The sequence below is a fragment of the Cariama cristata genome, unplaced genomic scaffold (genome assembly GCF_000690535.1).
Source record: "Cariama cristata isolate BGI_N322 unplaced genomic scaffold, ASM69053v1 scaffold1685, whole genome shotgun sequence".
NCBI lineage: Eukaryota > Metazoa > Chordata > Aves > Cariamiformes > Cariamidae > Cariama > Cariama cristata.
Genome location: NW_009619078.1, coordinates 60,264 through 77,814, shown reverse-complemented (window position 1 = coordinate 77,814; position 17,551 = coordinate 60,264). Strand labels below are relative to the sequence as shown.

Here is a 17,551-nt window from a genome sequence, read left to right as displayed (position 1 = left end):
CCCTATTTTCTCATTCATTTTGAAGCTATAGCAAGAAGTCAGATAAGAATAAAAAACTCTAAGGACACTGAGCCAGACCTTTCATACCACTTCAGTGTTTGGATGACTTAAAATCATCTGATTAATCCCAGTTTTACTCATGCACTGTCAAAGCTAATTTATACCTGTAGGAACTAAGTTTTCCAGTGAACGTTTTAACTGATTTTTATGTCTTCTATTCTGCATTACTATCATTGAAATTGTTAAAATATTCACATCTTTCGGACATCTCTGAACATACCTACTTCATCACCTGTCACCTTGTTGAAATGCAAGCATTTATAACGCTGTTACCAATCAGTTTTGCTGCTTTTTAATTTTGTTAAAGAGAATTTAAAGTCAGTCTTTTGTAAACATGTAATCGTATTTGCAATTAAAACAAGTGGGGAAGAAAAACAAAGAAGGAAGAAACAGAAAAGTGACGAATGGCAAGCGGCTGACGGAAAAGAGGATGAGGGAGAAACACACAACTATGAAGGTATTTCTGTTGTAGTCCGTGCCAATAAAATATTTAACTTATTACAAGTCAAACAACAGTGACCAAGGGGTGTATCTTCATGTTCTTTACTCAATTGTTAGTAATCCCAGAGGACTAATCCATGCCAAAATGTAAATCAGGATTTACATTAGTTATGTATTATTAAAAAGGTAACAAGACAGGAAAAAAATATATATGTCTTTTCCCCCATCTCAGTAATTTTTGCTAAACGATCCTCCTTTTGTCATTCTGCAGAAATGACAGATCATTTGGCAGTAAATTTAAATAAGAACTGTAAATTGAGTTGCTATTACAATTGCAATGCCAGCCCTGTCTCCAAGAACAAAGTAAACATCAGGCAAATTAAGAATATTAAGAACAATGTGTACTTTGGGAAAAAAAAAAACAAACAAACAACCCACAAACAGTATTTGACTTGAAGATGAAGACTGCTACAGTATTGAATTGTATATGGTTTAAATATAGATGGTGGGATGACACTAAAGCCAGGGGGTTTTTTTCTTATTTTGTAAGAGCTTCTAAAGGAAACTGCTACACTTGAGACAATTGCTCAGCATTAAAATATTACCAGCACATAACAGTCAGAGGGAATACTGACTCTACTTGCATTTTTATTTTTACCTTTCCATTTTGTTGCTCTGATATAGGGAAGAAATTAAAGCACACACTGGTGGGGATTATGGCTCGTGGTTTTGTTGGTGGTGGGTTTGTTGGATTGATAGGGGGTTTAGGGGGGTGGTTTATTTGTTTGTTTTTAAACAAAATTCTTAGTTGTTTTAGAAGAAAGCTTGGCCGTACTGAAACCAACAGAGATACTGATGAAACCTGCTGAAAGTTCACAATTTGCACCCATTTCAATCAATAAAGTGATTTATCAATTAACTTTCTTACAGCCAGCCTGTGAGTAATTGTTAAATGAAATCCCATCAATAGTGCCAAAAGAGCAACACCATACATCTGGGGATAATTTGAGTCAAAAAATTATTTTAAGGCTGAGCAAGAGCACCTTTCTTCATAGAAAGACAAGCTAAGCTTAAACAGTTACTTAGGACAGACTATTAGAAATGTCTCTTCTGCAAGCTTAACATGGATCCATAACAGAACTGTTAGAAGCTTTAAACAGATGCAATTAGGTGAAAGGTTCTGTTAAGGTTTGTGAACGCTTCAAATGTATTCATAGCAGTTTGTCTTAAAAAGTTTTCACAAAAAGAAGCAAAGCTGAAGGACTGCCTAAAGAAATTACGGTTTTAACATCTCATGTGGCTGGGGTTTAAAAACCTATGATAGAAATGAAATGCATCCAGTATTTTAGAAGACGAGACCTCACATTAATCTGTAGAGTAAGAGAAGATGGCAGCCCTTTTTCCTATTACTTATCTTGCTGAGATTGCACCCCAAAAATTTAGGGGACAGATACAAGCTTTAGAATATTTAAATTTGCAGTCAAGCAACAGTAAGGTATTTGCTACAATTAAGCACATGCCTAATACGTAACTTTCAAAAATACTATTTTACAAGACTCATGATACTAAATAACCAATACTAGTAGATTCAGGACCTATGGGCTTCATAACTGCATAATTTGTATGTACGGAAAGATAAAGCCATTCAACCTACATACACCAGATGTGCTATAAGTATTGAACACATTTCACTATAAACAGCAGTTTCAGCTTATCAATAGCTGGACTGTAAAGTTTTTCTGATTTTTTTCTTTTTTTTTTTTTTAAACCCCACAAGTTCCTAATTGAAAAGTATACTTAAAGTAACTTCTTCTTTAACAGCTAAGGAAAACAGGCATTCAAACAAACAAAAAAAAGCATTTTAAATTGCAACTCAAAAATTTTAGTATCAATAACTGCAACTGAAAATTATGCTTATGACGTTAAGAAGAGGCTATGTGTATGGCATAAAGCATTTGGATTTCCTTATAGATTGTTATCTTACCAAAATGGAGAAGGGTAGGGTAATTTCCTGACACGTAAGAAGGGAAACATGGCAAACAGGATAGGAAACAAAATCTGGAAAGAAAAGTCAAGGAGAGGAATGTCTAGAAAAAGATTCCGAACAAAAAAATTATTTTACAAAGCAGGAAAAAGAAACATTTGTAGAAGAAACAGAATTGTTTTACATGTTCAGCATGCCAGTATTACAGCTTTAGTTTTTTACAGTACTTTAATTCTAATTGAACAGAGAACATTTATGCAGTTTTTCAAATAAAGCTTTAAGAGGAAGTATTTCAATGTGATCAATGTTTCTGAATGTTTTTGAGTATTTGTCTTTATCTGCTGGCTGAGGGCCTAATTTTGGTATGGCATGTGTTCTTTGTTCCTATCGATAGATAGATACATCTTCTCCTTAGGCCAAATTGAAAGTGGTTCAACCTACACCACATTTTGTGGTCAAACTAAGGTGCAAAAAAAAAAAAAAAAGACAGACCCATACTTAAAGAAATGGGTTTTCTAAAAATTCATTCACGTCAGGATCTCAGTCTAAGGCGGGGGGCAGCAAGAGACTCTGGTAGTGCAGTTGTCAACCCCAGCCATACCATTTTCCCTCCCATGTTTTAGTATCTGTTCTAGTTCTCTTAAGATTAAACAATCTTAAAACTTTATGTCAGGACCCAACATCTTTGGAGCTTTATATAGCCTTAACTGCTGCATAGAGTCCTATGTCTTTAGCAGCAGAGCGTGTGCAGAGACATAAAGCATAAGATTCATTACGCTGTACTGGCAGGAGTTTGGACCAGTCTCTTTTCACAAGAGTAGTAAAACTACAAGTGACTTACACAGATCGTTTTAAACAAGGGCAGTTTCACTTAAATAGCAGCTCCTTGACACTGTCAGTGCTGCACCCCTGCATGGACTGCCTGAGCCTCCTTTGCTTGCTCTGCACCACTGAACAGAACTCTCCCACTTGCATCCCTGTCCCCTGCCCCATTTAAGTATTAAAATCTTGAATTTCTGTACGAGCCTGTAAAATCTTATGTTAGCAAATCAAAATTCATAAATTATTTTTTTTCTAAATCTGTATAAAATTAGGGGGTATTATATATATGAATACCTAATATCACAGCTATTATGTTGCCATTCTGGTTATTAAAGATGTCAATATAATTGCACCTTATGAAAAAAAAGACATTCCATGTGTTCTCATGGGGAGCTTTTTCCTGGGAATAAATGATACTATGCTATACAGTAACACATCTAGTACAATTCTAGAGATAAACATCTGAGCAGAACAAGTCTTATGAGGAGTGGCTGAGGGAGCTGGGGTTCTTTAGTCTGGAGGAGGCTGAGGGGAGACCTGATTGCCCTCTACAACTGCCTGAAAGGAGGTTGTAGCGAGGTGGGGGTTGGTCTCTTCTCCCAGGTAACTAGTGATAGGACAAGAGGAAACGGTCTCAAGTTGCGCCAGGGGACGTTCAGGCTGGATATTAGGAAGAACTTCTTCACTGTAAGAGTCTTTAGGCATTGGAACGGGCTCCCCAGGGAGGTGGTGGAGTCACCATCCCTGTAGGCGTTCAAAAAACGTTTAGATGTGGCGCTTCGAGACACAGTTTAGTGGGTTTAGTGGGCATGGTGGCATTGGGTATACGGTTGGACTTGATGATCTTTGAGGTCTCTTCCAACCATAATGATTCTATGATTCTATGACAAGGCTTACATTTTAAAGGCTAAGTTGTGCATCGTTCTTTCATCTCTCAGATTACTTTGGCCTGAAGGTGTTTATTCTGTACCCTCACTCAAGCTCATCTTTAAATAGAGGCAATAGTTAAACTGCCAATTCAAAACCTTTAAAACAAGGCATATCACAGCACATGCATTGATTTTACTGGGGAATAAAAAAGAACTTATAAATACTTTAGGGTAATGCTGATAATATTTGTAACATATCCAGGATATTTTAATGGCTGCTGAAGTCCAGTTTTTTGTGGCTCAGAAAAATATAACTTCTGTATTAAAAACAAACATGAACTAACCTTTCCTCATACAAAGCATTTAAGCTTAGAAGCACGTTTTAAAATGCTTCATGGAAAGATCAAGAGTACTCTTTTCTAATCGTAAACTGCTTCAGTTTTTTTAATGTATTATTTTTATCTCCCAGATGCAATTTATTACACTTCAGGACCAACTATTCTACACTGTGAATGTCATAATTGGCCTAAAAAAAGAAAAAAAAAAATCAAGTCATACTATTTCAAAATGTATTACTACTAAAACCTGTTCTGAGATGACAGGTTGCATTTGAGATATGTAAGCCAAACAGTGCAGGTACAATTCACTGAGGCTTTTTTTACACCCACAGCAGATGATCTCTGCCTAAGAGGTACAAAGAGGACTGATATTAGTTGCTCTATCATTAGAGGACAAAAGCTATAATAGCTCAGAGAGCCTGATCATCAATGTGGGTGCTTTAACCGGTATTAAGGTTTTACTGGACAAGTTTAGATTTAAAAAGATGCCAGGTTTGGCTCAAGGTGCATTAAGCAAAGCTGTAAGCATGAAATTCAAGTGTACAATGCTCCATGCTTGCCCAAGTTTAAGATATGATAGAGTCATAATCTAGAACAGCTATGAACTTAATCACAGAACGCTGAAGGTAATGGCATTACTAAAAATACGCAAGTTAGGTAGAAAAGCAAAAGTTACCTGAAATGCAAGAGCAGAACAAACAGAACTAGTCAGTAAGGAAAACAATTTCGTAAAAAGGCAAGATAAAAGTGGCAGCAAAAAAAAATGCTTTCAAATTAGAAGAACAAATCATTACCTACATTTTTCCCTTCTTGTCATCTGTTACAACACAGAGTTCATCAACTAGCTCCAAACACCCTACTGACATCTGCTCATCACTTGCTGACTCACCTTCAACCACCTACAGCTGTTCTAAAAAATACATATTTTCTACTGAACAGGCATAATTGCACTCTGTGGCATTCTGCAATCCAAACAGAAAGACCCAAAAGAACTTTTTATTCTTCTCTTACCTGATTCTTTAGAGCTCTTTACCACAAGTGAATCTACCTCTACTGATTTTGGTCTAAGTGGCAACGGTTCAGAGTCTAACTTTGGTTTTGCTACTGGCTTAACTTCAGATTTCGGTCGAAGAGTAACAACCTCTCCATTAGATCTGTAGCAAGAAAAAAAGTGACAAGACATACCTAGTCAAGAGATTAAATAGTTTACAACTGAAACATACCAAGAATTAGAAGTAAACTGAAAAGTTTCAGTAGATTTTATAATTTTCTAAAGCCTTGTTTAAAATCAAATCTTTTGGACAGTAATTCTCACCCTATAAAAGTCAGTTCTTCTGTTCCAGCTCTTGCAGAATTCTCAAACATGTACAACCACCTTGTAAAAGTAATCCAAAACTTTTACTACAGGGTACATTTTGGCATTTAAATCTAAAATATTACACTTCAGTGTGACAGAAAACAAGACACCTGAATAGCACCTTCAATAATATCTCTTGAAATGTTCATAAACATACTCAGACTTCTTGACATCAAAATCTTCCTGTAAAGAAAAAAGCTGCCAAGAACAAGTTATTTCTTTCTGGGTGTAAAATAAAAGTACCTTATGTATATGGCTTTTATTCTACCATGCATTCCTTGCACATCTGGTCATATCACCCAGGGACAAAAAAAAACACCCCACCAACACACACACATACACACAAAAAAAAAAGAACAGATGACATTTGCCTTTACAATTCTTGCCATCATTTATGCCACAGCACAAAAATAGGATCATAGAATGACTTAGGTTGGAAAAGACCTTTCAGATCAAGTCCAACCATTAACCTAGCACTGTCAAGTCCACCACTAAACCATATCCCTAAGCACCATGTCTACACGTCTTTTTAATACCTCCAGGGATGGGGACTCCACCACTTCCCTGGGTAGCCTGTTCCAATGCTTGACAATCCTTTCCATGAAGAAATTTTTCCTACTGTCCAATCTAAACCTTCCCTGGTGCAACTTGAGGCGATTTCCTCTCATCCTATCACTTGTTACTTGGGAGAAGAGACCGACCCCCACCTCACCACACCCTCCTTTCAGGTCATTGTAGAGAGCAATCAGGTCTCCCCTCAGCTTCTTTTTCTCCAGGCTAAACACCCCCAGCTCCCTCAGCCGCTCCCCATCAGACTTGTGCTCCAGACCCTTCACCACCTTCATTGCCCTTCTCTGGACACGCTTCAGCACCTCAAGGTTTTTCTTGAAGTGCGCGGCCCAAAACTGAACACAGCATTTGAGGTGCGGCCTCACCAGTGCTGAGTACAGGGGGACGATCACTGCCCTGGTCCTGCCGGCCATGCTATTGCTGATTGCGGGTCACCTTGTCAAAGGAGGAGATCAGGTCAGTCAAGCAGGACCTGCCTTTCATAAACCCATGCTGACTGGCACTGATCACCTGGTTGTCCTGTACGTGCCATATATAAAGTATATAAATGGACCAGTTGTCAGCTTCTATGTATCTGTGTCGTTAACTCACCTCCCAAATCCCTTATTTGGAAGTTTTATTGCAGTAGAAAAAGAGATAGCAGCCTTATCTTCCTAGAACAATGTTAAAGTTTCAGACATTTAAATACCCCTAAGATTTAAAGTTTTCAATTATTAAAGGACCACCAGTCTACTACAGACATCTATTTAACTACACATCTGTATCCCTTTATAGTCATAATTATTTTCTAAAATGGAGGAGGAGAACATGACTTGTGGTTTAAAAAAAAAAAAAATCTTTACTTGGGAAACTCTCCAAAAGACCAAGTGATACAACACAATTAAATACTGAAAACCTAAACAGAAGTCATGTGGCAATGGTCTAACTCTTCAGACAGGCATCCAATGTTCCCAGGGTGCACGGTGGAATCAGAGACAGCTGATCCCTGTTGCAGTCAAAGTGTGTGCCTTACCCACACTCCCTTTCCTCACTGCCCTCCTCCTCACTGTTTTCTCCCTTTAGATATTCTTCACTTTGGTTCAGCTATACAGGACCTGCTGTAAAAAAAAAAATAAACACTGACAAATGCTTGCTGCCATTCTATCTTTGCAGGTATTTAAGGTGTAAGCTCAGCTCTTTGATGTAGCAGCTGTCTGCTCCTTCATTTCTACAAGGCCAAGTGCATCATGACTGACCTTCTCACGGTTCTTTCAAGTCATCTAAACATCCCAAAGGGACAATTACCCATCAGCAGTTTATTTACAGTTTTGTGTAAGGATCTAGCAAATATTTTGATGAGACAAAAAGGGAAAACATGTGTGGGGGATTATATTGATGCAAAATTAGACTTAGTGAAATGCTATAAATAATTGTCTCAAAGTCATGAGAAAAAAATGTTTTTTTTAAAGTGGACCTAAAAGAAACAGCAAGCGATTACTTGCTATTACTCTCCCCCTCTTTGTCCAGTAACTCAACTGTGAATACTCAAGACAGAGTATAGAGACTGCACACGGTTCTGTAACAAGTACTTTCTTCCCCAGAAGAGCATATGAACAACACTGAGTATCTTTAGCATAGGTACTAACTGTGCTCAACTCTTCCATTCCACCTATCTTATTCTATATAAAATGCTGAAACGTTGAATGTTGATCCAGTTCAAATTTTCAGTTTTTTTCCAACACAATAATAATTCTCAAGTGCCTTGTCCACAGATTCTTTTACACCATACTGCTACTGTAGCTACAACTTCTTCATTACGGGGTAAGCTTACAGAAAAGCAGCCCACAGATTTGTAACTTCATCTGCCCCATGCTTAGTTATGCTGTAATACTTACTCTGAGATGGATTCAATGTCTCAAAGAACTAGAAAGTTCTAAGTTCACACTGATAAAGACTTGGAGAACCAAGACACTAGTAGGCGTATGGCAAAACTTATCCTTGCATCTTTTTCACCCTTAAAACGTGTTTCTTCCCCCCTCATCCATGAAGGAAGACCAAAGAACAAACCAAATAAAATAGACTTGGTGTATATTATTTAAGTTATACTGACTTGGACACAAGTGATGGTAAAACAGGTTTATCTGGACGTTTTGGGTGCAGAAGCCCTGCTCTCCGTAAGCTGTTAGTCTTGCTTGGAGGAATAGGCTTCTTGGGTGGTACTTGAGGAGCTTGTGGCTTCAAAGGCTTCTGATCCAAAGCTCCTTTTTCATCTGACAAAATAAGTCATCATAATATTTTAAAAACCCATGTTGTCTAGAATTCTTAGAATGCTAATCAATTAGAAAGCAAGTGCTGTCAGAAATACTTTCTTTGAAGATCAAAGTGAAAAACAGATATGCAAGTATCTTAACTGACATCTTATCAAAACACACAAACTACTTACCTGAACTTAAAAACCATTATGTTAAAGTAAGCAAAAGTATCTTTCTACTGACATGAAAACAGTAGTAAGAAATTATGGATTCACTTTATTGCACTGCAAATGACAGCTAAGAACCTCTCTGTACTGCTACCGCTTTCTCTTTTCTATTAATTCACCTTATCTCCTCTTAAAAAGGTAGGGTTTGGTTTTTTTTATTTTGTTGTTACTAGACTTTCCATACACACAAGCAGCATAATTTATCTATGGAAAAAAGGGGAAAAAAATTAATATTTATCTGAATTACTGAATTTATTTTAGATAAAGTCTACCTTCTCACAAATTCAAGATACAAATGAAGTATGGAAAATCAAATAAAAAAGTTAAATTTATTGTTCAATGACTGCATAACCTAATTTAACAGTATCGAGGAGGAGCTGACATATAACATAAGGGACACTGCAAAATTCAAACTGCTTCACAAATGTTAGTTGAATAGTCTTCAACCCTTGTTCCCTAATCACACCCTGTGGGACATCCAGAGCATACCTTCTATTTTTCCTTATAAAACTATGCTACAGTTCAGTCAGGCATGCATAAAGTACTGAGGATTTAAAAGATTAATGTTAGGTTACAGATAGGAGTTACAGTCCTTTACAGTTACTGCCCCTACAGGGAAGTAAATCAGTAAACTAGGATGGAAAGACTGACCTTCAGCTTTGATTCTCCCCATCTCCCCTCCTATGACTTTGCTTTTAATCAAGTATTGGCCTAATATGAAATGTTTACAAATGCTATGGATTTGGGGGTAGGGTTGGAAAAATCCCAGCTAAGTGCCTGAACTGCCAGGTCTATGACTGACTGACTTTGGATAAGTCCTGCAGCTGCTGAGTGTCAGCCCTCCAACCGTAAAATGGCAAAACACCAATTTTCTTTCACAGGAATATTTGGAAGTAAACAGATCCTAGAGATATTCTGCAAAAAAAGCATTATCCAGGGCAGAACTGTCTTCCTGCTTTGGGACATCTGAACATTAGGACGAGATATGAACAAAAAACTTAAACTGGTTGGTATCCTCTTCCAGTCTCAGTATTGAGTTAAAAAAATCCAAATACTGAAGCAGTAGAAGGATTTTGCCACATGGTGGTGCTGACTGTCCTGTGTTAACAGTGCCAGCCACTTCTGCCTCCTGATCCTACATGCAAGATTTAAATTTTAAATGCCTAATAGCAATTAGTATTATGGAAGATCAATTAGCTTTCTTTTAGCTACTCCGCACACAAGTTGAGAATTATGTCTTTTTAAGAATAAATGTTTTCATAAACAGGGCTGAAAAAAATGCTGCCATGAAATCGTATTCCTGAATTATCATCCGCCAATTTTCCCTTCTATTACTCCCATTCAAAATCTGAACACAAAACCACCCACAGCTAAGTGGAAAAAAGTTAATATCAAAGGTCATGGTGAATCTTGAGTACAGAAATCTAGACAATTCTGCTGGACAAAATGGCATACCTCTTTTTTGGGATTTTGCTCTACAATGAAAAAGATAAGAGCTGGCTAAAAATGAGCAGTTTAGTAATGGAAATAGAAATACTAATCTGAAGACATTTACACTGGACAAAAATTTCTACATGATACCACTAAGTGTCCTTCACTATAAATACAGAAACACTTATAGGAGTATTGCTTTTAACTTTCGATCAATTTTTGATCACAATTAAAGACAGATTTACTAGTCTCCTAATAGACATAAAAAATTTACATGGTTTGATAGCTTGTGATTAGAGCTGCTCAATTAAATTTTTTTTGAAAACTAATTACAGTACAATTTCACACTTAATGAATTTAATCACTAGTATCAACACGGTTATTTTTCCGCAAGTAAAACTGCACTGATAAATGGCCATTTCCTCTAGTAAAACACTACTGCTCTCTAAAAAAGTAACTTTTAAGACCTGACCTTCAACTGAATAAAAGACAAACTTTTCCTCCATCATTTCCTGTACCACAGTAACGGACAGTTCTTTACCTTCATTTTTCAAAAGCTTTCACATTTCTAAGCATTTTGGATGGTGTCACTAAGTTATTTTTTTTTCCTATATTACTCCATGAACAGCTGAGCTCAACTATGCAAAGGTTAACACCATTGTACAAACAGAACCAGACTAAAGTTAAACTTACTTCAGTTTAAATAAACTTAAACTTGTAAGAGCCAAGTGATCAAAATTTCTAGAATCATACAGTTGATTTCAATTCACACCTGAAGATACTGTTCCAACAGATAAAAATAATTTATTTGTTCACATGCAGAGGAAACACAGCTGATTTTAACAAGTATTCTTCACATGAAACACCTGAGAACACGCTTTGTTTAAAATGTGGGTTATAAAAACTGCCCAAGGAAGCCAAGAAACCCATCGAGCAGGCTTACTTGTCAAAATCCTGTTCAGTCATGGTCAACCACAGTTCACTATTCACAGAACAGAGTATGTTTTTGTAATACGGTTAAGCTGCAGGAATATCAGAATTTCTTCTTTAAAACCTAACCAGCATGTTTGTTTAAGTTTCTGACTTTTAAACACAATCAAAACAGTTTAACAGTTTGACTTGGCAAGTTTTTCAAATAGCAAAAGAAGTTTTTCAGAAATGTGTTTGGGTGATAATAGTAGCTTTTCTTGTGAAAAAATGGTGTCCTTTAAATTTTAAGAACAAAGTGGTAAACATCTCCAAATTCTGTCTAACTGGAAAACATGGAATACAGCAAGAATTAACAGGACAAGAAATCTCAGTTTCTGAGCACTGTGACTGTAACGTCTCTCTAAGGAGTGTTGTAATTTTCTGTGTGTTTCTTTCAAAAATATTGACTGATTTTGACCAAAACATTCAGAAACAGTAGCAACTGTTTTCATTTCTAATAAATGACTATTGCTATTCAAAACCACAGTCACTATCACAGAGCTATACTTCAATGAATTCAATAGTAACTGTTATTATGCAGTGCAATCAACATTTTTCAGAACCTAATGCAGTAACAATAAATACACATTTCATAGAATTAACATCACAGACACAACAGCTTCAGTAGATGGTATCAAGAGAATCTGTATGATGTCTTCCAAGCAGGTACCTACTGCACAGAGCAGCCAAGCTAAAAACTGTAACTCATTTACAAGAGAATAGTCTGAAATTCACTATGAAGAAAACAGATCTCACCTTTTTCTTCAGGCCTCAGAGAAGGGAATTTCTTCTCTCCAGTTGGCAACTCAGGTTTTGGAGCTGAATGCAAAAACAAACCATAGATGTTTCTCAAAGAGCTTTAATTATCTCAGTCACTAACTAAAAATATGACATACACCAATTTGTGTTTGTATTTTCTTCGTTGCAAGGAGTGTAATACCATTTATAAACACTCATTTGAGCCCAGAAAATGGTAGGCCTGTATTAAAATGTTTCTAAAGTAGGCTCCATCATAATTTTGAAAAATATATAGCAGCAGCAAAATATATAAAGCATAAGAAGTAACCTCAAACTGTGACTATGGGTGGCTGCCTTACTAGGAAATACCAAGCTACTTCCGAATTTTCTTTTGAAGTCATGCACTGCTTCTGAAATTTAGTATTTCCTCAGACATGTACCACCATACATATACTACGTACCTGGACTTTTAACTGGTGGTGGAGGTTTCTTTGGCTTCTATAAGAAAAAAAATAAACAAACTGATATTCTCTATCAAAGACATTTATTTGTGTTTTGTTTTGCATACTGTAATGTCTAGCTTGTTTACTAGCTGATTTTAAAGTATTTCACAAAGGAGGCAATCAATTCACAGAGAGGAAACACACAGAAGTGGAGTAATTCCACTGATATCTCCCAGACCACCAGTAGCAAAAACAGGAACAAAAATGCAGGTTTCTTCAAATCAGATCAGTGCTTCAGCATAAGCAGCAGAGGTACGAAGAACTAAAAACTAAGAATTACATCTTTTCGAGTCCAAAGAATTGCTCTGATTGCACGCATTTTAATTTCAATATGTAAACCTCAATCTTAGTACACTGCAAGTTAAAAGAATAACGAGGTAAATTTTTGAACCAAAAATAGTCACTTTCACTGGAAAAAAAAAGGTTATAAATTAAGTATCAGAACAACTACTTCAATTAACTGACTTCTAAATTACAACAGTGTAAGAGAGAAGTAGTTAGCGGCGTTAGCAACATAAACACTGCAGCTACATGAAAAACATTGTTTTGAACTTCCTCATCACTGTATATTTAAGTGGGAAAGGTGGACAAACTACTCTAGCCATTAAAAATTTAGAGTATTACAGTGCAACAGTTTGTACATTGAAAATAACTCTATTTTAAAAAGCAGTCACTCATCACTTGACCTAAACTCATAAAATTTAATTTGAGCCTCTCTCTTGTTGAAGGATACTGGCACCTCTCAAGACAGAGATCTCAAGCCACCGCATTCTCAGAATCTAATTCATGAAAATACTCTAGAAGAGGTGCCTTTGCGATTGTACTATGGACAAGACTCACCACTAAAACAAAGGACTACAAAAACACGTGTTCTTTATACAAACACTGCTGAAATCATATGGGCTCAGTCTACTATAGCCCCTCCAAAAATGCCTTGTAGTGGGTATTTTTGAAGCAGTTGCTATGCATGGATTTCACTTCCGTGCCCCTACTGCTATTGAATAAGCTCTTCTTAATGCAGAAAGATTTTATTCTGACAAGTGAAATATAAGTAAGCAAGCACAGAAACCCATACTAAATTTCTTTCTCTAGTTTCAGAGAACACAAAAACTAGTGAACTTAAGTAACAAGACTGTATTTTCTTTCTTCCCCAAAAAAGTAAATACATTATCCAGCTGTGCAGCACTCCTGCCTATATCAAGAACAATTACGCTGAGAGTTCAGTATCAACTTGCCATTATATGATTCTGATCTGTGTTTTTATTAAGTTAGTATCAAATAGTCAATTACAATAACCAGCCAACCAACTCCTTGAACTTCAAAGCTGCTCAGTGCAAGGTGAATCCCTGTACTGAGACACGCTGCCCAAAGTGGAATAAAAGATCAAAGCAAGGTCTGTCTACAGGAAACATTGTTTATGGTAAAAGAATAATTTTTTTTCCCCTTCTCTCAAGGGAATAATTCTGTATTGCGACACAATGATACTACCCGCTAACCCCTCAAATCAAGTCAGTTATATGTTACAGCATTTATGCCATCCTTGCAAAGCTGAGAATCGACCTGAAAAGACGACACTGACTTAGAGTAACTAGACTTTCTGCATACATTAGGTAACTGAGGTTAAATGCTACGTTAACAACTGTCAGGTAGTATCCAACAACCCTGTGTGAATGTCTCCAATTCCAGACCAAATGGTACTAAATTACTCTGAAACTCTGAAATTCTGTTCTGCTGAGATACAGGCTTCAACATTTAGATGTCCTGATCTGAAGCTGAATCCGTCCTATCTGGGGATGATGTACATTTGTGAGTTAACACAACCATCTTTGCTACACAAACTTGTCAGAACCAAAACATCACTCTAATCTAAAAAAAAAAAAGAAAAATTATAAAATAAGAATCAAAATTACAAGACTGAGGAGTATGACATGAAAATATTCATTTCTACAATTTAGCGCACAAGATGATGAAAAAATATTTCTAGATCCCACCCAAAGATTATCCTTCATGCGCTGCAACCTACAGGCAAGTCTTAACATGGAAAAATGGTCCCATAGGGGTCATTCAGCATTTTACAATTATAGTAACTTACACGATTACAGATGGAATACATCGACTGCTTATCTCCTTTCAAACAGTAAGGGTTTAATTCAGTAATCAGTTACACATAACACCATGTTATCAGAACTATATCCTTTTCTATATGACCTAATCATCCTCATTAACTATGGTTAATCTCAAAAAGCATGCCTCAGTGTAATATTTAAGGAGAAGTTTAAACACAAACATTAACTTTTAAATCTTTCTTCTCTGACATAGCTAATTCAAGATAAAAGTTAAAAACTGCCACAATTGTACTATTTTAAGCAGCATAACATGCTGGGAAGTCTTTTATTCTTTGTATTTCCATCAATACTTTTTTGTGATACTAAACGATACACGTAAGAACTTACAGGGAAGTCTTTATCAGACTCTTGTATTTGAACAGCAAAATTATCTGGGAAGACTCCTTCTTTACCATTGAGTTCTCCTTTCCACCAGCCTGGTTCTCCAGTGTCCTAAAATAAACAACAGAACATTTCAATCAATATTTACTTCTTCCCCAGAACAGATACAGTTACAGGAACAACGTTTTTGCTTTTACCCATGATATAAAATAATTGTTCGTCTGAAATATCGCATTTATAAAAGCATAACTTTGCTTTGGCCTGCTTAGCAAGGGGAAACAGCTAGAGATCAGATCAGGTTTGGTCGCTTTTTGTTTGCTTTCTAAAATGCAAAATGAAATGATACTACGTCATATATAAGATAAGGTTATAAGGATAAGATTTACAAAGGGAAGGAGAGTACATAAACCCAGTTATGACCCAATGCACAATATTCAATATTCTCAGCTTCCTTGATCAGCAACTTATGCAGTGAATACTTCAAGTGTCATTGGAGTAACACACAATTCTACTAAATAAAAGTGATTCTGATGTGATTGATCAGGTCCACTGGTCTGAAAAGGGTGAAGAAGCAAGAGAAAATATCCTACTGAGGGAAAAAATAACCTCATTAAGACATAAGAAAAAAAATGGAGAATTAATTCAGTGGCACAGAAATCCATTACTGGATCAAGGTCTTAAGTTTGTCTATAACAGAAAGTAGACATTATTTGAATATTTTAGCAGCATAAATAACAGCTTTCCTCTGTGCCTCAGATCCAAAATACTGCAGATGTCACTCCCGCATACAAGTCCAAGTGGATTACTGCTGATACGTGCCACTGTTAGCAGCACCGAGAAGTTCATCCCAAAGTTCAGGACAACAAGAAGGACAATTTGGCATTCAGTTCAGCTGAGAGACTGAACAAGTAAAGGAGAGGGGGAAAAATAAAAACATAAAATAAAATAATTTAAAACAGAAAAATCCCACCCCACATTAAATTAGAGGAATCAGCATGATAAACACCTGAATGGGTGATTAGTGCTGAAAGTAGAAGTTTGCTAAAGTTTTCTGTCATTTCTCTGTCACCCATTCAGTTAAGTACTACAAAGTCCAATTTCTGAACAGTGTACAGTTATGAATGGGATAAGATATCTACTGCTAGAGTTCATTTAGCCAGTGCTGAGCTATGCTAGAAAGTCAGAGACAACTCCACAGAAAACAACCATATGCAAAAGAAACAGAAAAGAAATGGCCAAGGGGGACAGGCTTTACACAAAGTGTACATGCTAAAACAAAAATACCTTAACACTTGGCAAGATCAAAACCCTGGACTGAGGCAGCCACCTGAAAGTTACATGAATATACTCAGACTTCAGAAGACAGTTTTGGAGGAGAGCTCTGCTTTGGATAACTCTTCTTTGCTCCAGTTTGGAACAGCATATGCTTTGGGTAAATTGGTTTAAAAAGGACAGAGAGGCAAGAGATTCAGTGAAGATGGGGCAAGGGCTCTCACATTTTAAAAAGTGCCTTCCATAACTACTCTTTTCCACTGTAATTACAATCAATAATACTGATAATACTAATTTTCTTGTTAAGAAAAGTGGTCATCTTTTCCATAAACTTAAAATCCTCCTAAAGAGAAAAAAAAAGTGTTACTTTTCTTCTGCAACTGTGTGAAAGCCGAAAATAAGAAAACCCCAAACTTTCCACTTTTTTTTTAGGCAGGTCGTTATTCCTTAACATAACAGCACAAAAACTAACAAGAGTACTGCAGGGAAATTAAGTACAGGTAGGTTCATTTCTCATTTAAAATCATCTCTGCAACAAGATGACCTTTCAAAAAGGTGTGTTCAATATTCACACAAATAAGAACATTCAATTAAATAAACATATTTCTCTAAGTAGCCAGACAGTATCATTAACCTCTGTATGGTTATTCTGAAATACCAAGTATCTCCACCTGGACTTCAGTCTCCTACTGAAAACATTTGCTCAATTTTTTTCATAATACTTACATCTAAATCAGTAAGTACAGATCTTAATTTCTCACCTTTTGACACAATAATACTTTCCAACCACTATCTCTAGGTCAGCTTGATATATCACCAGAGAAAAAGTACAAGTTCTGAAGGTAAAGGGGCTATTTGCAAAGCTTTTCCAGTTTCCTCACTGAAAAGGCATTTGGTACTGCGTGTATACCGATCCGATTGGCCGATGTGGAATCTAAGATAACTTCCCACTCTGGAATGATCCTTAAGGACATTCGTATATCCACCAAGAGCAGAAGCACAGAGTTGACTCTCACATGAGACAAATCAGTCTAAAGGAATATCTACTCCAACAGACTCTCCTGCTTTCATATTTCACACATTACCTACCACTACAAAATCCACAAAAGCTATAGATATTCTTAAAGCAGACCGAACAGCTTACCTTACTGATAATTTGAATGATCTCGCCTTCTTTAAAGCTGAGTTCATCGTTTGAGCCTTCATAGGAAAATATCGTCCTGCAATATTCCTTGGCTGAAACAAAGCCGCACAATTAATTACATTTGCATTCCATGGATAGTAACATACTT

At 36.4% G+C, this 17,551-nt stretch overlaps 1 protein-coding gene across 1 annotated transcript in view; it reads right to left on the bottom strand.

Annotated features, from left to right (window-relative positions):
* The window catches only part of CD2AP (CD2-associated protein), a 68,747-nt gene that overhangs the window by 5,530 nt on the left and 45,666 nt on the right, over positions 1 to 17,551 (bottom strand). Inside the window, exons 9-14 of the mRNA XM_009701095.1 lie at positions 17,404 to 17,495; positions 14,994 to 15,098; positions 12,499 to 12,535; positions 12,056 to 12,118; positions 8,531 to 8,690; positions 5,526 to 5,668 (exon numbers count right to left, since the gene is read on the bottom strand). Of these exons, the coding sequence (XP_009699397.1) occupies positions 5,526 to 5,668; positions 8,531 to 8,690; positions 12,056 to 12,118; positions 12,499 to 12,535; positions 14,994 to 15,098; positions 17,404 to 17,495 (600 nt within the window). The remainder of the gene's footprint in view (positions 1 to 5,525; positions 5,669 to 8,530; positions 8,691 to 12,055; positions 12,119 to 12,498; positions 12,536 to 14,993; positions 15,099 to 17,403; positions 17,496 to 17,551) is intronic.